This window comes from Drosophila serrata, unplaced genomic scaffold (assembly GCF_035046125.1).
Source record: "Drosophila serrata isolate PLE 108 unplaced genomic scaffold, ASM3504612v1 contig_360, whole genome shotgun sequence".
Taxonomy (NCBI): Eukaryota; Metazoa; Arthropoda; class Insecta; order Diptera; family Drosophilidae; genus Drosophila; species Drosophila serrata.
In genome coordinates this window covers 62,910-87,127 of record NW_028257258.1, presented here as the reverse complement: position 1 = coordinate 87,127, position 24,218 = coordinate 62,910, and the positions used below count along the sequence as shown (strand labels likewise).

Here is a 24,218-nt window from a genome sequence, read left to right as displayed (position 1 = left end):
GCGAAGGTTATTTTTGGATTATTATTATCTTATTATTAAATAAATTAAGACCTCTGGAAGGTTTATCTTAAAGGCTAAAATAAGTTTCCCACACCCTGAGCTTCTCGCAGCAATAAATTAACGACACAACTTGGCATTTTAATTCTTGTTTGTCATAGATATATATTTATATATTTGTTTTCAACTTTAATTGTAGTCGCTCCTCTAGGAATTATTTTGGATTAAGCTGGGAAAGACGGCAGCTGTTCGAACTATCCTAGACGACTTGTGTAAATTGGTATATATCTATAATTAGATGTTTAGGCCACCATTTGAAAGTTGCTACATTCTTTAGGCAAACGTTACGTACGTACAATGTGTTTGGTTGTGCAAAATAAATACACGGTAAATCGGGGATTTATACAAACTTTCATTTTATGTATAATTTCAATAGCTTTTTATATAGTAATGTAAATATTTTATATAGGTTATGCATACACATATTATGTATGCTCAAATATACGTAGTTGAGTGATGCACGGAGACATGTCAGCATTTTCAAGTTACTATTACATACATTACGTAGTTTAAATCAATTTTGCTAAATTTGATGCGAGATTGTGTTTGATGATCGGTTGAATGTTTTTGTACAGTTTCTCGAGAGTGAGTGAGTGTGTGTTCGTATGGATAATTGATACAATTTCAGTTAAAAATATAATAATTGTTATACTCGTTATCATCGATAAGCTATATATACAAAGTATGCACTTTAGACCTTAAGCTAACTAAAGAACGTACGCACTACTCGGTAGATGAGATGGTGGCAGAGTTCACTTGACCACCAGCGATTGCTTGAGATGCCGCACAAGGCCCGATCCAATATCCTGTACATCCGGCCATTGTCGTATCACAAAGATGACGAAACATATCGACAGAAATGTGGTGAGAACGCGAACCCTAGAAAATGAAAAGAAATATATTAGTAATTAGAAAGATATATAATTTTTCCCGATATACATCCCCAATATATGAATACCCCAAATAGTTACCTTGTTTTGAGAAACGGCATTATAATGCCAGCGGCGGTTGCCACCAGCAGGAGTACCACTTGCAATATCGTTAATACCACATTGATGAGTTTCACAACCAAGGCCCGTGCATTGGAATTATCAATGCCCTCGACGGTGACATATTGTTGCTGCGACATGTGTTCCATTTTCGATATCTGTGTGGCAAGTAAGCAAGTGCTCCGGTTAGATTCAATTTGCAAAGGGATTTGGCGAAGGGGCGAGGGCTTGGGTGTTGCACCTCAAACTTACCCTCGTTTGACAGTTCTCGAGCACTTCGTTGACGTCACGTAGTCTTTCATCGCTTTGGTATTGTACTTTCTCCTCCATGTCGGCAATCGTTTGCTTCAGATTCTCAATTTCATTCTGTGGGAAGAAAGAGAGGTGGCAAGGCATGAGCATCGCACGAATGTCGGGCAAACTGCCAAAGCGTCAACTCAGCGTGTCGGCCAAGTGAACTAAGAACTACGAACTACGAACCTGATGTAATTCCGTCAAGTCATTGATTTGCTCCTCGAGTCCCTCGGCACGATATCGTTCACTTTCGAGTGTGGCGGTCAGATTGTTGAATTCCTTTTGGCCCGTCTACCGGAAATAGAACACGAATAAAAGGATTAGACTTTTCCTGGCTTCCTGGCTAGGAATGTATAATGTAGTATACACATACCTCCAGCCGTTCGATGCGCTCCTTGAGCTTCTCGTTCTCAGCCTTTCGCTCGGCCAGCTCGGTCAGCAATGTCTTGAGCACTATATGGTATTGGCTGGCACCCGACTGGCTTTTCCCAGAACTGTCAATAAAAATATAAAACAAGATTACTTAGGATTGATTTCTGCAAAGTTGAAAGTTCAGAATAAAATTAGATTTACATCAAGGCAAAATCTAATTTTAAGCAAAACCTCCTCTAAGCTTACCCGGCCGGTATACTTTCGCTGGTCACGCTGCTGCATTCGCTGTTGTCACTATTGAATTTCCCTGTGCCGCTCCCAGCACCGCCTGTGTTATTATTGTTGTTGTGACCGCCGCCACCGCCAGATCCTGTCGATGTGCCCGCACCGGGCACCTGCTGCAATCGTTCATTGGCCGCCAGGACATCGGCATTGGCATTCGCCTGCATGCCTTGCAGCTCGGCTTCGCTCATCTGATTGATGTTGTCGGCGCTGCCAAACTTGTTCTTGATAAGGTGGGCGAACTCACGTGGCTTGGACATCACCGAACCGGAGAAGCCAGTGATGCCGTCACGGATATTGCCACCAACATTGCGCAATCCCTGGCCCACATCGCGCAATACCTCACGTGGCTGCCGATGCTGGCTCTTGGTCTGGAACTGATGATTCTGCAGATCCTTGGCCCGTTTCGTGTAGTTGTCCAGTTTCTTTTGCAACTGCGAGATATTGTGCGCACTCTTTTGGTTCTTCTTCTCGAAGACAGCCTGCACATGGAATTATGGTTAAGTTTTATTCTTGGAGCCATGATTATAAAAGGGGAACCCACCTTGATACGCTGCAGCTGCTGTTTGTCGGCACTAGCTGCCAGCTTTAGATACTCATTGACATTATCTGGAATAAAGCAATTTAATTGGATTAGTCTGTGGGAATTTTCTATACAATCTTAGTACTCACCATCTCTGGCAGTTTGCTCCTGACGGATGGACTCCTTGGTACATTGGATCTTGGTGTTCAATCGGTCAATGGCCTGGACGCTGGAGCTGCGCTCGTGGCAGCGGCGATGCACCTTCTTGCTGCTGTCAAACTCATCGGAGACGAACGATGAATAGTAGTCCTCGTTGCCAGATAACCGTGAGTCCTCTAGCCCGCTGCCAGTGCCAGCACTACCACCGCCACCGCCACCTCCTCCTCCGCCAACGCCGACGCCGCCTACGCCCTGATTTGGACCCAGGAAATCCGTCATGTCGTTGATGCCGACGAGACCGCTGTAGGCCAGCAGGCCGCCCTGATCGGAGCCATGGGTGCGTCTCTGACGGTCGCGACTACGACGCCGATGGGTGGGACTGTGGCTGCGGAAGCCACGAGCCACCACCCCGCCGCTGCCCAAACTGCCGGTCACCGTGTTGCCGCCGCTGTAGACAGCCGCCTGTGCAGCTGCCACTGTGCTGGATGAGGCTGAGGAATTGCTATTCGTGTTCGCGGAGGCTGTTCCGGATCCGGAAGTGCCGCCTGCCCCAGTTGTTGCCGAAGCTGTTGCTGCTCCTGCTCCTCCGGCTGCCGATGCAGAACCTCCACCGGATGTGGCCGTCGTTCCGCCTGCCGCTGCTGCTGCTGTCTGTGTGGCTGCCGCTGCCTCGCTGGCACGCTCCCGGGACACTGGCGAATTGTGGCGCATAGAAAAGTACGTGATGTTGGGTTATTCTCTGGGTCTACTCAGTGGTTTTCCCTTTTCTTAAATTCAGTTTGTCGGGAGGCGCAGTTGGGTTAGCTCCGAAAAAAATATGTTTAGCGTGTGGTGAAGAGTGTGTGCCGTTTGTGAGATGCTGATGGAATGCGTTTTTTTTAGTAGGTACTTAATTTAATTATTCATTTGTATATTTTATTTAGTTAGCTCAGTTGGTCATGGGACGTGGAATAGTAGAATGAATGTTACAAGTGTGTAGAATGTGAAATAGTGTTAGACTTTGTTTTAGCTTTGTGGCTTTAAAGTAAAATGGAAGGTGTCTTTTCAGACCCTATAAATCATATATATTTTGCATTTTTTTAATATTTTGTTAAGCTTATAAAAATCAACACATTAGCGCTTTCAGAGTTATAGTTAACACAGTTTTTTGTAAGTTATGATTGATTTTAAATTAGGTCCAAAAGATAGATTACTTTTTTGTTAAGATGTAATTAAAGGTCTTCGTTTTTTGCTATTATTTTAAGTTAACAAATGTCTTTGTTAGTTTACGGCCAGAATTTTTTGGGTAAACTATTTTTAAATTGAATTTAAGTTGATTTTTTTTTACAGTCAGCTCTTTTTATTATTCTTTAAAAGTTTTTGCTTTTAAATCAATTTACGTGAGGCTCGCAAAAAAGTGTTGCATGCGCATAGGCGCCATGTGTTGTGTCTGCTTTTTGAAGGTGTGTGAGTGAGTGTGTGTGAGTAGAGAGTGCGATGAATGAGTGTTTCAAGTGAGTTATTTCACTTTTTTGATTGACAGCTAGACATAGAGACAGCCTGTGCGTGAAGCAAGAAGAGAGAGAGAGAGAAAGACAGTAAAAGCAGTGGCAGGCATTTAATAACGTTTAAAATAGCGTGTACATAGTAGCAGTTTCATGTAAAGCAATGAGTGTGTGTGGTGCGTATATAAGTGCAGGTGTATGGCAACTATCTAAATAAATAAATAAATAAATTGATTTCCTTTTTATACCTACATTTATCAATGATTCTGATTGGTTTTGTTTGATTTGCAAGTGTGGCTAGTAGTTAGGCGGACTAACATTCAACGGTTACAAAGCTAAACAAGGAAAAAATAAAGAGATAAACGGAAACATGTAAGGTGAGTGAAGGCAAACAAAAACACAGATAACAAATGTTACTCCACAGAGAGCTCAATGAAAACAAGATAATAAATTAACTCAAAAGCACTCAAAAGTGGGCTATATAATTTACAAATTTAATTAATTCATGGCATATTTGTAAGGCTTGTTGATGCCAAGAACTCGCAGAAACAGTGCAAACATAACGGGAGGGAAATCGGTGGGAGGGTAGTAAAGGTCGTAAAGGGGGTTGTTGCTAGCTGGGCGGCTTTTTGTGGCTTTCTGGGAGGATGACTCATCACCAACATCCATCTTCTGGCAGGGTGAAATTTAATGGGTGAAACATATAGCAATGGAAAAGCATAACAAAAAGGAAAAGGAATGCTTCAGCATGGCTAAATCTAGGCTATTTTTATACTCTTGCAAGGTATTATAATTGCAGTCAGAAGTTTGCAACTCAGTGTAGGAGTAATCTCCGACCATATAAAGTATATATATTCAGTAAGTAACTATGAGCACTAAGTAACTCTGAACAGTAAGTATCTATGACCAGAAAGTAACTATGATCAGTAAGTATCTATGAGCAGTAAGTATTATAAGTGACTAACTTTGAACACTAATAAACAATGACTTGCAACTTTTGTAACACAACACATTTCTGAGACTTGGCCGGCAGCAGTCACTTCGTTCCGGGGATGTTAGAACTAGTTGGGAATCATATGCACATATGTGCGAGATGAGCATTTAGTAACCATGAGTAGTAAGTAGCTCCGAACAGTAAGTATCTATGACCAGTAAGTACCTATGAGCAGTAACTAACTCTGAGCAGTAAGTATCTATGACCAGTAAGTAACTATGAGCAGTAATTAACTCTGAGCAGTAAGTATCTATGATCAGTAATTAACTCTGAACAGAAAGTATCTACAATCAGTAAGTAACTCTGAACAGTAAGTATCTATGACCAATAAGTAACTATGATCAGTAAATATCTATGAGCAGTGAGTATATATTATGATCAGTTACTAACTTTAAACACTAATGACCAATGACTTGCAACTTTTGTAACACAACACATATCTGAGACTTGGCCGGCAGAAGTAACTTCGTTCCGGGGATGTTAGAACCAGTTGGGAATTATATGCTCAGATGTGCGAGATTGACAAATATTTAAAGGCAAGCTATTTAAAGGAAACTATGGAGTTATTCTTCTATATAATTTTACTATTATATAAATCGGAGCATGGCGATATATATATATAGCTGCCATAGGAACAATCGGAAAATTTTAAGGAAAAAAATTATAAATTTTCCATTTTTCAAAACTAGTAATATTTGAGCCTCAATCTAATTTCAAATTTTATACACCAATTTGAATTATATTAGCATTTCCAAATACTTATTTATAATCTTTTTAAACCAACTACAAAGATTAAGAGTTCAAGATTGCTATATATGTATGTATATATAAACTGTTTAAGGGCTGTTCTTCATTCATAATTTCTGTTCAACCCACAGCTCTATAAACTAGTTAATGGCGGAAACACAAATTGAATGAGACGACCACTGATAAGACAGGGGAACTCTGTTCCCAAGCCAAATCGAGCTGCAGAGCTGATTGACACTAGACCCGGCGATAAGCAGCAGGAAGCTTCAAGCTTTAACCCAGGCCAATCAATCCAATTAAGCGTGTCGAAGCTATTGCTAAGTGGATGGGAGGCAAGGACTGGGATAGTGATTTTTTATCGAGAAAAAGGATTCGGATTTCTAGTCAGAGAGGAGGACTAATGATCATAATTGGTAATTACTTGGCTCGATGCTTCGACTGGCGGATGGAGAGCGACTGGCGCGCAGATTAGAGCTAGAACCGCGGGACGGGCGCAGGGGCTGCAGCGTTAGGAGATCCCGATTCTGGTTCGGATTATGGGCCGCATTAGGCGTGGAGTCCATTATTGCAGACTGCCATTCAATGACGACGATTTCACCGCTGGCTGCAAGTAAACAAAATATGGAACAATATAAAATATATATTTTCAAGCATTTTTCTAGGCTACGTTGATTGCAAAAGTCCAAAGGTGAATCAATTGTCCGCCAGCTGATAATCGGCGTATAATCCGATTATATAAATATATACACACATATTTCTTCTATATACACAAGTGTGAGGGAAACTGGAGCACACGGCATAAACAAAAATAATAAATTATATGCATTCCTAGCATTGTTTAATAGGAAACAAAGAGTCTCTGGTGGCAGATGGAAACCATCTTGTAAGTATATATTCAAATGGCCAAAAATAGTGACATCACTGGCACACTTCAAGTGCTTCACCGGCAGCCTTGCGATATGTATACAACCTAAATGTGCTCTTAGCCAGATATGGTAACAATTTCGGTAGAGATAATGCCTTTAGATTCCTATACACCCGCCATAGCTACCGATCGACTATATCACCAAGCCATATATAGATTGATTGTGCGAGTATTGGCGTCTGAAAAAGCGTAGAACTCAAGTGCCATGGGCGGCATGACAATGATGTTGGAGCGTTCCCCGTACAGGGAGGCATCATCATCGTCATCATCATCATCATTAGGGTGGCACACAATGATAACAATTGTTTACTTAACTTGATTATAAACATTTATACATTTGAGCCTGTTTCTGTTTGTTTCGCTGCCAGCACACCCAATTGAGTTATTAATAAACAAAGCCAGCCCCCAGTCGCACCTCTCTATTTTTTTCAGCGTCAGCACACGTTAGATTCTCAAATTGTTGAATACGAATTATCAGGAAAACATCCATGTTGCTATATTTATCAATATACAACACCTTAGGGCTATATTAACCATATAAACAACACATTACGACTGAAGGTCTGGCCTGGAACTTATTGACTAAACACCAACTTTAGGGCATTTTTATACCCTTGCAGGTAAATACTAACATTTACAGTTTTTAACATATTTTTATCTACTTTGATTATCTTTATCTTTTATTATTATAAAATTTCGTTTTTAGTTTGATGAAAATCGGAATTTTCTAACATAAAGCTGCCAGAGAAACCGTTGTTATATGAAGAGAATCAGTAAGTATCTTTCAACAGTAAGTATCTATGAGCAGTAAGTAACTCTGAACAGTATGTATCTATGATCAGTTATTCACTCTGAACAGTAACTAACTATGATCAGTAAGTATCAATGAGCAGCAAGTAAGTATTATGATAAGTTACTAACTTTGAACACTAATAAACAATGACTTGCAACTTTTGTAACACAACACATATCTGAGACTTGGCCGGGAGAAATCACTTCGTTCCGGGGATGTTAGAACCAGTTGGGAATCATATGCACAGATGTGCGAGATGAGCATTTAGTAACTATGAGAAGTAAGTAGCTCCGAACAGTAAGTATCTATGACCAGTAAGTTCCTATGACCAGTAAATAACTCTGAACAGTAAGTATCTATGATCAGTAATTAACTCTGAACAGTAAGTATCTATGACCAGTAAGTAACTATGATCAGTAAATATCTATGAGAAGTAAGTATGTATTATGATCAGTTACTAACTTTAAACACTAATAAACAATGACTTGCAACTTTTGTAACACAACACATATCTGAGACTTGGCCGGGAGAATTCACTTCGTTCCGGGGATGTTAGAACCAGTTGGGAATCATATGCACAGATGTGCGAGATTGGCACATATTCAAAGGCAAGCTATTTAAAGGAAACTATGGAGTTATTCTTCTATATAATTTTACTAGTATATAAATCGGACCATGGCGAATCGATGGACTATATATATACAAATATATAGCTGCCATAGCAACGATTGGAAAATTTTAAGAAAATAAATTATAACTTTTCCAGTTTTTAATAGATTTTCATCAAATGTCATATATAGCAATTATATATTAATCTAGAATTTTGTGTTACATTTTATGAAAATCGGATGAAAATCGGCTTGCCGAAGTTAGTTTCCTTTCTTGTTGTCTATTAAATTGTAGAAAACTACTTAATTTTTTTTATTTTTTCCTTGTCTTGTATTTATTAAGCTTCCAATTTCCCTAATTACATTCCTATAAGAAATACATCTTCATTTTATTTTTAATTCAGATACCAGTTAATAATTTGTAAAAACCTTTATTTTACTTTCTCTGGTAAGTCAAACAAACATTAAAATTGTTTACCAATTACCATTACAAATTTAGTGCATTTTGTATACACGAATGCAATGACCTTTACGTGTTTACTTTGGCCAAACAAATTTATAGCGCCAATAGTCTGAAAGCATTTTCAAAGCCAAAGATTTTTCTCATTTTGAAGATCTAAAATATTTTGTTTTGTTTATTTTCATAGCTCTTGGTCAGACTTAGTCCTTGATAGCTGACACTCCCTAGGATATAGGTAATCCCCCCAAACCGAACCCGATGAAATGTCTTGAATTCCATTACATCATGTCTGCTTTTCTTCCAAGTGAGTCGGTTAATCTTTGCCTTCTTTTGTCGGCTGGCTGCCTCTGCCTCTGCCTTTCCAGATCGTAATCAGCTTTAATGGAGGCCACTTTCACACCCGCCCGGAGACCTACCCCATTGTTACTTCACTTGAACCAATTGAGAATCCACAGGCAGCACTTTTCCACTCTCGTTTCGCTTTTCACTCTTTCTCTGAGCCTTACATTTTTCGGGTAATTTTCCGTTTGGTAAATCCCTTTAAGCTCATCCCTCCCCCGCCCCCACATACTTGCTTGCACAAGTTCAGACATTTTTACAGTCTATCATTTTGCATTTTAAGCCCGCCACCGAACCGAGGTGTCTACTTGGCCATTATGAAGCTTATGCTTTTACTATTTTTTCAAACACCTCAGGGTTTGGAAGTACGAAAAAAAGGTATCTGTATCTTAAAAATATGTTTGTATATCCGGCTATTTGGTTCTACAATTTGCGAGAGGTTTGCAGAAGTTGTGATTGGGGTAATTCAAGTCTTATCTTAAATCGAATTTCTCTAAAAAAAGATATTACTTTTAAGGTTCAATATCTTTGTTAGTAATATTTAAAAAGAGTCAAATACCCTTGAAGGATATTATAATTTTAGTCAGAAGCGCGTTACATTGTGAAGGAGTCATTTCCGACCATATATTTCATATATATTCTTGATCAGCATGAAAAACCGAGTCGTTCTAGACATGTCCGGTAAAAAAATAAAGTTTCGAAATTTTTCAAAACTTTATTAGGGGTTACATCGTTAAAATGGTCGAAATTTAAGTTTTTAAAATTTGAAAACCTAACAAAAACTAATATAGAACAGCTTTCCTAATTTAAAATAATGCTTTTTTAGCTTAGTTATGTGTTTTCTTTTAATAAATAATCGATTTCCGATTCGGCTTCTCGAAGTTAGCTTTCTTTCCTGTTGGTCATAATTATTGGTTAATCTAACCCTATTTTTTTTATCTGAAAACAGCTGGAAAACCCAGCATGGAAGCATTGGGAGAGAGTGCAAATATAAATACAGATAAATTGGGGGGACGTATGTAAAACGAGAGATAAAGATGGACTTTATACTCAGTCCGTTGCGCTTTCAACCCAAATGCTCATCTGCACTTGACTGCGCCACACAGCTGATAGATGGGAGGGGGTGGTTGGTGCTGGAGGGGCTCCGAAAGTCGGATGAGGAAAAGGGAAATGATGGTGGTGCCTCCTCAGCTGCGACGTTTTGCTGTGTGAATCGCAAGCATAATCATTTTTCTTTGTGCCCCTTTCTTCTTTCGGTTTGTTTGTGAATTTTAATCAACGTATTTTGTAACCTTCTTCGGTTTTTTTTTTATTTTCTGCTTTGTTATTCCTCGCGAGTCGCGACTCGCTTTCTGTGTTATTTTTTGTTTTGTTTTGTTGTTGTTCGTGCGCTGACTGATGTTTAAACAGAAAACAAAACAGAAACAAAATAATAATAATAAGCGCATTGAAATTATATATCATGCTAAACGGTAGAAAGGCCAAGGCGAATAGGGAATGCCCTTACCTACATATTTGTAAATTAAATTTAACTAAACTAATGTAGATTGTTAAATCTGAACCATATAAATTTACTTCTATTCCTTTTTATGTTTAAAATCATTCAAAATATAAAAAAAAAGAATCTGAAATTAGGTAAAGGTCGAAGTTCTTAACACATTATTATGATCAATCTTATATTCATTACTAAGCTAATAATAACAGCTTTTAAGGTTTCAATTAAATAAAAAGCTAATTAAAAATATTTAAATATAAAAAAAAATATATTTATATTGCAATTAAAATATAAGTAGCAAGCAATTTACTTTGTTGTCACAAATCATCTCAAGTTGTCTTATCTACAATCTTTTAGCAGACAAAACAAAATTCTGTTGCATTTTCACATTGAGATATTTTTCAGGGTCATTGCACTCGCGACTTTGGCACGGGTTAAACTCGTGTCGTCTTCGACTTTCTACAAAGATTTCAGCTTAGAAATATGGAAAAGTCGCAGTTCTTGCGATAAGAAGCAGCCTGATAATTATTCCTTTTTTGTTCCAGTCACAGTAGAGCCACTGTTCTATTACTAAGTGCCAGATTATTTCGGTTATCAGTGTTGTCTGTATTCGAGTGCAAAGGCACTTGGTAAATCAAACAATAGGAAGCGATTCAAATCAGGCAGAACTTCCGCATTCCATATCTCTTAGTAAGGAATTGAATTGAGATGGGGGAGTGGGAACTGAGCTTAAAGATATAGCTTAAAGATACAGCTTAAAGATCTGTGTAGTGGGGAATATGGAATTGCATTAGCCTCAAAGAAAATAATAGCTTTGCTAGTCTAAACTCAAGTTTATTTAGATCAAAGTTCATATGTTTTAAGAGTTTACTAAGGACATTAAAAAAAGGTGATATTATATTTCCCCCAAATAAATGTGGCGCCATTTAATTTTGAAGGCAGTAAAAAATACGCCCCATAATGAGAAATATTTTAATATTGGCAAACTGCTAAATAACTTTGGGAAAATTGGGGAAAAAACACATATAAATATATAAGCAAAGCTGTTAAAAAAAACAGTCCTGGAGCACTTAAGTTATTGCTAACTTTTTTTAATTGTTAATGAACTTATAATTAAAGAATAAGTGTGTTTCTCAAAAAGGTGCTTTTAATAAGCATTTTTACTTTCATTACTATGTTATTATATTATATAATAGAACACATGACACGGCAAAAGATACAAGTGTTTCTTCAAGGTTAAGTATATTATAAAATCTTTAGACTTATCCCAAGAGATTTATAGTCTGACATTTGTTTATTGTATCTTCCCTTTTCATTGTTTATTCCCCACAACATTCATATGTACATGCATTTTTTACAAAACTTTGAATGCAGATTCAATTATGCTAAAGCATTTTCCTAATGACTCTGGCACTGAATGGCACATGTCTAATGGGCATATACAGCATCTTGAGGCACAGCTGCTGCTTATCGTTCGTGAAGGTCACCACGGCTGGATTATAAATATAAGGAACAGCATTAAATTATAAGTTCGTCGTGCATACAGACAACGAGACAGCCAAGTCAGTCAGCCAGTCAACAAGTAATTAGACGACCGACTCTCGGTCTCGTTTGCATTTCCCACCCAAAGCCATGTTGTACGAGTAATTCCACCATTAGACAGAAAGCTTTTTATAGACTTTGGTCCAAATTTCTGCCATCTAAGTAATGTTGTAGACAGCACTCAGTACCCAGTACCCCCAGTCTGTGGTAATTTGAATTGAAAATGACATCATGAACCGCCTCTAATTCCAATTAGACTGCGGTCATTTGTTCCTACAGTTCAAGACGATTTAAGGCTATGAAATTTAGCGGAAAGCTGTCTCAAGTTTCCTACACAATTGTTCTTAATGTGAGTCATTTTTTGATTATTCTAAAGGTTTGTTTTTAAATTATGCATTTGTTTTATACACTATCTAGATCCCTTCTCTCCACTAATAATAATACACTCATTCTGTATATTTATACTTCCTTATCGTTACGTAGCCACTTCTGCTGAATGTCGCACTGTATTTTTCAGCGGGGTCGCTCATATAAGAGCGGATTTCAACCGACAAGTATCATAAATGTTGCCCAGGTCAGGGTATTAAGTCGTATATATGTACATATATAAAGTATACAAACAACCATTGAACTTGCCATGAAGAACTGCAAACTTTGCTCAACCAAAACCCGTAAAAGTCGAATGGAAAAGAGGCCAAAGAAAACAAAAAACAAAAGCGTAAACTTTTGACTGTTGGCCCATTACCTCAACAATTTAACAAGACGCAATGTTGTCAATGTATTTTTTTTATAGATGTTACTGATTGCTACTGTTGTTGTTGTTGTTGTTGTTTCATCATTTTGCGTGGTGTTTTATTGTTGCAGGTGTTTAAATTGCCATTCGCGAGACAAGCCAAAAGGTAAAGTAAAGTGTAGCCTGCCAGTCAGTCAGCTAGCACTTTTTTTTATTGGGGCTGACGACTTTGTTCTCATTTGTTGCCAGATACAAAAATGGGAAGGGGGGTGAGCTGAACGGTGGGTGTAAAAGTGTGTAAACGGTGGGGCGAGAGCGCACCTGGCAGGTGTCGTGAGTTAGCCGTGATTCACCCAAAAGCATGAAAACCAAGATAAACATACAATACTTGGGTGAATTTTGTTCTACACTCTTTTAGTTGTCACAAAACTTAAATTGTTGATAACTTTTGTTGGGAAAAGTGTGTAAAAGGGAGTTTAATATGTAGATCGACTTATTTTTCAACTAGTTTTCATCAGCATTTAATTAAGAAAAGCACTCAGGAAGTATATATTATTTATAGTTCTAGAAAACATGTAATTTAAAATGATAATAGCAATACTAAACAGTCTCCAACAACTTACTTGGGAATTCTAGCAGCAAGCCAAGAAATTTATTGAAACTGTGAGATAACTTTAAAAAAAAACCAGCTTAAACTTAGACAGGTTTAAAGTTAAAAGTTTAATTATCCTAAAATTTACTCTCAAAATGGGTTTTAAAATTAAATATACTTTCTGCTAGGGTAACAAATAAATCAAAAAACTTGCGCAACATTTCGACGTTTTATTTTTATTTTTCGCTTTAGATAAGCGCACTTGGAACTGTCATAATCGACAGTCGCATTCGCAACCGCAGAAAAAGTCGAAAGGAAAACAAAAACGCTTTTGTTATTTCCAATAAGCTTATTATCGGTTGCAATGGATCCCCAGCAGATCTATTTTCGAACTGCCACCCAACGATATCAGTCATATAGCAATTGTATTTTAATTACAAACCTTATTTATCAATCAATCAGCCCCTGGCTGGTGGCCAATGTTTGTTGTGTAAGTCAGAAAAGTGAGAGGGGAAATTTCTTTCGCTATCTGGCATAATTAGTGGGTTACACGAGTTCAAATTGAAGCCAAATCGTTTAGATAACGATACAAAAACAAAAGTATTTTCCATTAGCTACATGTTTCCAAGACTTTCGAAACTTGCTGCTAATGGAAAAAGACATCAACATGTTGCTGGCAATAATTGGCAAACATTCCAGGTAGAAATCTTCAAGTGATTCAGCATCGTAAAATATAAGATAAAACTTGATTTATGATCAAGCACCCGCTCTCTAATTACCGCAAAACAAATGGAACCAAAGCAAAGCAAAACAAAACCGAAAAGAGCGAACCAGCAAACAAAAAGTGATTTTGCATTTTCCCGGTAACTCGTACAAAAATTCAACGTGAGAGAGATAGCGCCAGGTAAATAGGAAGATTCTTACAAATTTGGGTTCATTGTGAAATGCGAAAAACACTTAAAATATTCCACATAAAGATTATTTCAGGTAGCCACAGGTAATCCGCTTGTAGACTCGGGTTTCCTAGGTTGTTTGGCTAAAGAAAAAAAAATATGTATTCACCTTTAGGTTTTATTTTATAACATTTTGATTAATTATGTTGCCTATGAACATGAAAAGTATTATATAAATATTACGTAAGCAACTCATTATCTATCTTTAGTAAAATCTTAAGCCAACTTTTTAGTCTTGCTAGTTAGCTTTAGCAAATGCCACAAGTCACTGCAAAAAGTTCCACTCCGTAAATGAACGTGACTCGTTATTTTCCCCCACTCATATATTTCCTGATTTCTACTCATCCCACACAAGTTTTCCTTTGCCAAATAGAAGTTATTAGCACTACGGTAAGCTTTTCTCAGTAAGATTGGCAATCAATTGACCGTGCTCAGGTCTTATCTAATGTCCACGAAGAAGCCCACACACCTGACATTAATCAGCCCTCGCCCTCAGGTGTTGGCTAAACCCACGGCCATCCAATAGGTGCCACATCGAGTGTGTAAATATAACAATTTGATTCACCTTCTTATTAATCAGAGGGCAGCGACTGAAGGAAACCTGATATCATTATTTGTGTGGATACACACTCACGTACAAAGAGTGGATAGAGGTGAGTGCCTTGGAATGACTTTTCCTAGCACTCTTTGCATTTGTCTTTAAAAACAAGAATATATTTATTTATATATCATTAGACACGTTCAACAGATGGAATATTGTTTCCTGTAAAATAGGAATCAAATGCATTTGTCTATGAGTCATTAATAGAGGGTATCATATCTGGCAATATAAGACTTTTGTTTACAAGTTATTTATATTATAAAAATGATAACAAAATTTCCTTGCTCCATTTAAATCGTATAGAAAATTCAACTTTTGTTTAGTAAGCAAAACATTTAAAGGAAATTCTCTTTTGGTTTTTATTAAACAATAAACTTAATTTTATGACAATCCAAAGTTCAGTATATTATCTTTATTGGTATCCAATAGATTGTCAATTATTTTTCTTGTCCAGTCATTATTAAAGCTTAATTTTTAAATGTCACTCTAAAGTGAAATCTGTTCAAGTGTTTCTTTTAAAGGGAAAAACAAAGTATTTTCCAATCGATTCTCACATTGCTTTCCTCTCCCGTTTTGTTTTCGTCTGCGGTTTTTGTGGTGCGGAAAAAGTTTTTCAGTTAGTTAGTAGTAGTAGTTGTAGTCAGCCAGGCAATTACCTTTATGACAGTTATCTAATGCTTTCTGGCCAAGTCTGTATGGCTATTTCTCTAGTTTTTTCCCCTTCTCCAGTGCTCTCTCTTCCGCTGCGGCTGCCCATTAACGCAATTGGTTTGTGCCACTTTCTTTGAGATACACTCGCAGCACGGGTCGAGCATGTGGGGCCACCGTGATGCTGTGCTGAAAACTTGGCAGATACTTCTAGTTGGCCTGCTGATGTTTCGGCCATAACTCATGACACATTTGAAACTATTTTATGGCCCGTTTCAACACAAACTGCCAGCTGTGGGTGCTCTTTTTTTATTATAACTTTGTTGTTTCTTTATTTTGTTTATATACATTTAAAGCTTATCGAACCACTGAAGCCTTGACCTCGTCCACAGGTGAAGGTTTGTGTCTATCGAATGATCAAAATGTTCTTCAGATGGCATTAGCGAAATTTATTTTAAAAAATTTCAAGATAAATTGGTTAAGATTAAACTCTACTTCCTGTTAAAAATAAAAAAACTGGGCTATGTGAGGCTAACATAAGCCACTTTTCAGTAGTTTTACCCATAGAAATTCCATTAAAGGGAAACCTATTTAATTTGGTTTCTCCCAAATCAATTATTTAATCCAATAACGAACTATTCATAGGCAATCAATGAATTAATCTATTTTGGTGTTGCTCATTACACAACATTTAGTTAAATAATAATAAGCACACACAATAATTATTGTTTGCAGTTTAACTAATTGGTCAAAAACCCGGTGATAAATGATTGGGAAATTGTGCATACAATTATATTTTTATACCACAACACGGCCACGCCCTAATGGGGATTGTTTCGTCATTTCATTTTAGGCGGCGAATCGCTTTAATTGACATTTGCTGCGGGTCAATAACATTTTCGATGGCAACCAGAGAGTTGAGAATTGGAAAAATGAAATGAAAGAGGAGGCCTCCAAGAGAGGTTGAGTTGGGTTTCGGACATCAATTTTATGGTGTCATGGCATTTGTCAGACGAGACTTTAAGCCGGGTGTGGGTCTGTGTACCTTGGAACGCGGCTCAAGAAATCCGAAACAGTTACTGATAAACCTTTTGATTTTTTCTTAACTCTAAAGGTGACTCCATTAATTCTGGGAATACATTAAAAGTTATACTTCCAGGCATAAATCTTAAAAAGGGGAACAATACTAATTTAAGCATTAAAAATATTCCATAAGAAAACACAAATATTCCATAAGATTTAATTTCCTCTAATAATTTGCTTATTTGAAAAGGTTTTTGTAAGGTAAACAATATTGAAATGTTTCCGAAACCTGTTTTGAGCAATGACTTTGCATTCTGACTACTAAAAAGCCCTTTGTAATATTTTTTATTGAGTGGAACTCACTTAAAAAGCTAGAGGTATTTTAAGTAGTTTCATTTATATTCCTCTACATATGTTTCCTAAAAACTTGTTATTCAATTGTTGATTTTGTGATTGTCATTTCGAGTCAGCTGTTTCTGCCAATTTCTTTTGTATTGGCCAACGAGTCGTGGGACAGATGCTAAATTGATTAACACACATTGGCGAAACGCTCATTGAATTTATTCTACGAAAAATGTGACAATTTTCCCGACCCCCTCTTATTTTCTTGTTAGATAAATAAGATTTAATTCTCGGTGAGTCGCGCGCGCTTTCCTCGAATCGTTTTTCATAATCATTTCCTTTATAAATAAACCCGAAAATCATTTCAATTTCCCCCATTAGCCAGCTCTTCTTACACGTGTTCATAGCTTTATTGGGACTTTGTCTTCTGTCGTGTCATCTTTTTGTTTTGTTCAACAGCTTGTTCAGCTGTTGCTGATATTACTCATCGAATCGTCGGAGACAAAGATCAACCTGCTTAACATTTTTACACCGAATGTTCAATGAATTGACCGACCAGCAAAAGTCGTCAGCAAAAAAAGCAGTCGCTGTTCGCATGACTAAAATGCAAATACGGCAAAATAAATAAAGTAAATATAAACAAATGAAACGCTGCGAGTGTCGTGCATGAAATATTAAACTCATGAAAACCGAGAAAACCGGAAAGGAAAATACAAAGCACGCTGCTAACTTGGCATATACTATAGATACATATATATTTATGCTTAATTTGGTCATTGTTTTAGGGGAGTGGGAAAGAGAAACAAGCTGGAAAAGAACAAAAACAGAGGGGGAGAAAAAGTCAAAAACGTGTTTTTTTTGCTCGACTCAACGGTTGGAAGAAGCCACAAGCAGCAAAACACAGCATGCGGTGGGGTGTTCCATCAAAATAAAAAACAAGCCACTTCATCCAAGCCCCCAAATCGGAATGATTCATTTACGACCTGCCGCTGACGTTGATCGCATTCACTTGATGAATTTAAATTGTTCTCAACTAAATGTATACACGTAAAACAAAAGAGGGGGACAGTACAAAAGGCCTCACCAGTCAAAATCAGAGTCTAAACCAGTTATTAACTTTATGCTTCAGCAGTTTCAACATAAGAATCTTTGCAAGTTGGAATAAAGTCTATCTGTACTTTATTTATAACTTGTGCAGAATTTCTTTAACTTAGAATAAAGGCAAAGTTCTTGTTCAAAATTTACTTCCTTATCATCTGTCAATTTGCATTAATATTAATATTACAGCAATGCGTTTGTCATCAACTTCAACGCATTTTCCATTACCCCCTAAAGAAAACCCGCTGACATTTCCCAGCCACTGTGTGTCGTCGCCCTTGTCTTCCTCATTCATTTTTCCATGTGTTGCATATATCAAAAATGAAATTATTGATTGACAAGTGTCCTCAACCCTTTCCTTTGCCCACAGGCATGAGCAAAAGGTGAAAGTGAAAACAACTGCTTCCATTGTTGTTTGTCTCTCTTTTTGTTTGTGCAAAACAATTTAACAATTTATGTGTAAATTTTCACAACGGAAGTTGTTGAAACTTATGTGTAGTGGGGCCACCAGAGCGGCAATAGCAAAAACAACAACTAAAACTGCGGCAAATAATAGCGCTATAGTTAAACTTATAAGGTCAGTGTCATATTTGGTCAGCTCGTCGAGCATATTTCTAACGAGCAGATGAGTCATCTCAAACACGAGATACGGATACGGGAGATACAGATACAGATACTTTCATTCATAGTCAACACTTTCCCTAGAAGATTGTTGTAGAACAAAAGAAAGAAAGCTTTAAATGCGTATTGTTTACTAGCAAAATCTGGTTCAAGTGGTTGACTCATTTTTAGTAGCATTCGTTCGTTCAGAACATATACTCCCCTTTGATCATGAGACCTATGTTTAGTTTTCTACGAATTGATGAATAAACAGACCACAAACTACCAATTCTCGTCTAGCTGAAGCTCTAATTATATGTATTTAATATCAATTTGCATGCCTGACATCACCACCATAATTCTAACTTTACCTTGGCTACTGATCTTTAATCTGAAAAAGAAATTCCACTTTTATGAGACTCTCTTGCTCAGAATTCTTTTCAAAACTCAACGTTTTCTATGCCTTCAAGCGTTGTGTTAAATAAAGAAATGTAAAAGAAAGAAGTTAACATCCTTTTATCAGTCAATTATGATTAATAAACGCAATCAGAGAGATTAGCTGGTAAGTGGGGAAAAAAATTCTCAGACAAATCTAATCAAAGTTTATTGCTTCATATAGAAGGAATACCAAGTAACAAGTACTTAATAATAAGAAATACAAGGTATTTAGTAGCCACATCGTTATAGCTTTTTACAAGTAGTAAGTGCGATTAGCTTAGGGGATTTCTTAAGGGTTATTCCATTTTTCTAGTTTCAGAAAACATACAATTCCTTTAGTTTAAAGTCTATGAAACTATAAATTTAATTGTATAACTTGTTTTTCTTAATATACTTATTATTTTCAGTTAGTTTTCTTAATAAGAATATGAAATTTTAGTCCGTTTTCAGGTCTACTTGGTTTAATCCAATTTTCATGCTTAAAAAATCTGTATTTGTTATAGAATTTTAGTTATTTCAAGAACTTTATGAATATTTTCAGGTAATATATTATATTTTGCATTTTCTCTTGTTTTATTAAACCCCTAAAAGCTTTCCTTTGAAGTATGAATAACGAGTAGTTAAGAAAATTTAATGGGTTCTTAATGAGCTACTATATAAGTTTGTGTGTGTTTATTTCGGTTTATCTAGGGAGAATTTTTAATTATTGGTTGAGCGAAAAAGGGCTAATCAGGCGGAAAAGCATGGCCATAAGCAAAAATTTGGAATATTTTGTGTGTTGGGTGCGTCGGGTTTTAGCTTGTTGCTAGGACAAAAGCCATTCAAAGAGCCGGGTCCGCACGTGGGTCACCTCTCTTTGGCTCTCTCTTTCTCTCACTCACTCTCTCCCTCTGTTTCTCTTTTGGGCACACGCCCAAAACAACAACGGTGGTGCGAATGAATAAGTGAGGATAAACAGAAAGAAATAACGTGGGGAAAACAAAAACAAATCGAATGGGTTCGCAAGAAGTTCAAGAACAAAATAAAACTTAACACGAATTTCCCTCTGCTTTTATTCGTTTTTTTTTTTGCGGCTGAAACGAACTTAATTAAATATGCAAATAATTTGCGTGCCTTCGTGGTTGTTTTCTTTTCTTTTTTATGCTCTGATTATATTGCATAATGCACGATATTCGGAGATTAATGCGATTTGGAAGTCACAGAGAAACGAAAAACTGGGACTCGGTCACATCCGAAACTCATTTATTTCATTTATTTATCGGGGGAAACTTGATTTGAAATTCATTTTCGATCAAGGTTGTGAGAAAGCAGCAAGAAAAACAAAAATATAGAAGAAAATGAGAAAGCAAATTAATGTGGAAAATTAATGATTGAAAGCGAATTGATCAATCATTGTGGGATGGGTATTGAAAATTGATCAAAATACACCCGTATCCTCATACGAGTAAATTAATAATTAACGTTTGTAGAGATCATGGGGGAATCATTTATCACCACGACACCAACAAGAGGGCGTATTGTCTTTTTTATGTGAAAAATTCTCACTTTAATTATTTTCAGGAAAATGTGTTGTTTTATGAAGGTTGCAATTAAAGATACATAGTCTAACAGCAGTTTTTCATCAAATAATAACTACGACTCTACATGTTTTATCTTAATTAGAAAGAATTTAATAACCTTTAACCTCTCCAATTTATATTTGTATAGTAAACAAAATGATATACATATAATTAGTTTAATACATGAAACCTATACCACTTAGGTTAACATTTATTGATTTTTACCAATTATAATTGAATTGACATTTATAAATTCCAACGTAAAAACAACAATTTTAAACCCACCCCCAAAAACCAAACAAAAAATGTACTAAATTAAGCATTTGTTATGCCCATTAAGCCAGCAAAGAGATATAATCGCTATCATTAAGCATTTATAAAACCAAAATAATGGCTGTGATTTTACCTCCATATTTTTTTCTCCTCAAAATTTTCAGTTATTTTGAAATTTTGCCTCTTCTCTAAGCTAACAAACCTCTGGACAGATAGCATCTTTGGAATGCGTTAATCTGCTCTCTTATAATCCATCTCCAACCCACCACCCACCTGCCTGTTGACGTCATCATCACCGGCTGATGTCTAGGTCTTCGCACTCTGTTCAGCTCTCAAAACGCCAAATATATACATATATAGGTATGAAGATATATATTCAGAGATTGCCTGTGTGGGCAAAGGCAAGTGTTTGTGGCGCCGTTGGCAACAAAGTGTGGAGAAATGGCTTTTTCATGCTCTCTGCCAATTTCCAAACAAATTCTAAACATTTTGGGCAATTGGGAATTTTTCAATGAACTATTTGATATGAATATACAAATATGTACAGATGTACATATAATTATATGCCTGCGCCCAGAGTCTCATAAATTAAATCATCAGTTGTCACAGACCAAAAGAGATTATTTGCTGGGAAATGAACAAAAAAATAAATAAATAAAATAACCAGAAAAGAGAAGGTTGATCTGCACACGAAATTAAATAAATAATATAAACACAGCCCCAAAAATAGCTGCAAAGCGAACGAGTGCGAGCGAGAAGGTTACACAGAAAAAAATAAAAAATACAAAATGTCAGTCTAATATGTGTTTGTAGGTCAATGTTTCTTATTTAAAGATTGATTTTGAAGTATTAATACCATAGATTGGGAAGAGAAAATATCATATTTTATTAAAGTAATAATAATAATGAGTTCATTCAAAAAAGAAAGACTCAGGCTTGATATAATAAATAAGTAAAAAGACGACTTTGTAAAGAAACTGGTAAACCTATTGTAAAATCAGCAAGCAGGATAGGATATAGAACTATTTTCAAAGGGAGTTACCTCTTCCTTATCAGTATCCTCATTTTTTTATGGAATTTTCTTCATTTGGGTACTAAAAAAACACCGGAAAACAAGTACTCATTGTAATTATACAGAAAACTTCTTTCTTTTAACTAATGGAATATCAATGGATGGTGCTAATATTTAATTGTTTTATACTTAATTTGAATTTCTCTCAGTGCATGTATTGTAGCACTAAAAATGACAATTCTTTTCAGTCCGCTTACATTTATTATTACCGTTTGAATTTAATTCAATTGCAGACGAAAACGTGTTGTTGTAGGATCAACCGTGCCTGTCTCCGACCAACAACAAAAGCGACAAAAGATAATAATAATACTAATAATAAACAGGAAGAAGAGGCTTCCAAAGGCAAGACACAAACTTTGCTAAAGATCCCACAGAAGAAATGTATGCAGCTAAGTGAATTGATCAAGACATAGCTTCGCTAGCGATATATGTATGTACATATGTACATATATACATCATATCATATTTGTTCGTTTTGTGTGGATAGTTGCCAAGCCACAAAACGCATTTCTTCACTGCAATGAATTGAATTGAAGTTGTGATTAACTTTAATTGTGTTATGCAGATGTCAGCGGGGGACGGGAAGCGGCGAATAGTTATAGTAATCAAAGTGCAGTCGCCTCGCCAAAGCAGCGAAAGCTATCCAGGAGCGGAGTTACGGAGCTTGGGTTTTTTTTGTTTAAGTTCCCCAACTCTTGATAGGATCTCAAAATAACTTAATTGCCATTTTAACGCCACCTATTGTTGCTTGAATAACCACATTGAAGGCATATAATATTCATTACAGTAATCAATTTAATTATTCGATAATGTAGAATATTTTTTATATTTTTTTACCCTTCTAAGGGTATTATTCAGTATTAGTCAGAAGTCAAAAGGAGTCATTTCCGACCCTATAAATCATATATATTCTCGATCAGCATCAACAGCTGAGTCGATCTAACTATAATCGGTGAAAAAATAAATTTTCGAAACTTTTCAAAATTATTAAGGAGTTAATATCGTTTAAATTATCAAAAATAGGTAAACATTGTAATTTTAAATTGAGTATCCAGATTTAATAACCTTAGAAAAACTAACCTAGCAACGCTTTCCGAATAAACATTACATTAGATATATTTTTTACTTTCAAGAGGTCAAAAACTGGAACGTTCTTTTCATCAAAACGCTGGAGCAATTGTTCCAAAAAATACAACCTTAAAACCAAAAGAACTAAACCAACACACGCACACGTCCGTGGGCCGCAAGTACGTGAGCGTGTGGGTGTGGTTTTGGCCTGTGACTTAAATAAGCAACTTTGAACTATAAACAATTTTCGGCACGCACTCACCTTTGCAACAACAACAATAACGACGGCGACAGCAGCGGTTTTAACGGTAATGCAGCCACCCCGCTCCGCTTTCTTTCCACTCTCCTCTGGGCGTCTCTATCTCTTTTACAGCCGTCTCCTCGCCTCTCCCTTTTCGCTTTTGTAGTTTTTGGCTGCTGCAGCTCTTGATTTTTTATGCACACATAAATTTTCAATCTGCGCGACGCCCTTTTTTTTCGTTTTTCTTTCTCACAAAACTAAACAACAAATATCGCACACAAAACACACACTCAAGCAAGCAGCTAGACACACGCGCGTTGTTAACAACAATTTGGCTTTTCACTCTTTGTGTATTAGCTATTCCTCCTCAACTTCGATTCCACTAACCGCTTTTCCTGTGGCGGAAAATCTTTGCGCGACGGGGCAATTATTTATTATTATTTATTATTCAGCATGCACACTTGCGTCGTCCCCCGTTTTTTTCTTATTTATGTTTTTTGTTTTGTTGAAAATGCCAAAATATATGAGGCGAGTGATATTTGATATTTTTTGAAAATGTTTTTGGTCACTCTGAAAGCTGAAGCTGTTACTTAACATTTTACATCTCACGCGTCTTTAATGTCATTTGACATGTTTAAAGATATATGAGGTCGAATTTTCACTTATGGGGTCTAATTTGTAACATAACCGCTCTCTTCTTTCGGGTGCTGTCGGGTGGATGTTAATTAACAAAATCCTCTCTCAGGTGCTGTCTGATCACTCTAAATTTATTTAACATTTTATAAAATTCTCATTCATTAACAGAATTCTCTCTCGGGTGCTGTCGGGTGGATGTTAATTAACAGAACTCTCCAGGGTGCTGTCGGGCACGATACAATTAATATGTATCACGCTGTAGGGTGTTGGTTCGAAAA

The 24,218-nt window shown here is 36.6% G+C and overlaps 1 protein-coding gene across 5 annotated transcripts; it reads right to left on the bottom strand.

Moving 5' to 3' along the window:
- Window positions 1-389: 389 nt before the first annotated feature.
- Dmtn (transmembrane and coiled-coil domain 2 protein Dmtn) lies at window positions 390-23,824 on the bottom strand. 5 transcript variants are annotated; one of them, XM_086838804.1, is made up of 11 exons: window positions 23,326-23,820; window positions 6,323-6,505; window positions 4,413-4,495; window positions 2,667-3,368; window positions 2,539-2,603; window positions 1,959-2,476; window positions 1,714-1,834; window positions 1,527-1,631; window positions 1,299-1,412; window positions 1,029-1,204; window positions 390-936 (listed from the first exon to the last, which is right to left on the bottom strand). In XM_086838804.1, exons 4-11 carry the CDS (start codon window positions 2,953-2,955, stop codon window positions 810-812), a joined length of 1,515 nt encoding a protein of 504 aa, XP_086694930.1. In that variant the 5' UTR covers window positions 2,956-3,368; window positions 4,413-4,495; window positions 6,323-6,505; window positions 23,326-23,820; the 3' UTR covers window positions 390-809. The 5 variants fall into 5 exon arrangements, with proteins under 5 accessions (XP_086694930.1, XP_020818422.2, XP_020818421.2 ...); XM_020962763.2 differs by having other exon boundaries at window positions 2,667-3,535; window positions 23,326-23,796; XM_020962762.2 differs by lacking the exon at window positions 4,413-4,495 and having other exon boundaries at window positions 23,326-23,824.
- Window positions 23,825-24,218: the final 394 nt, after the last annotated feature.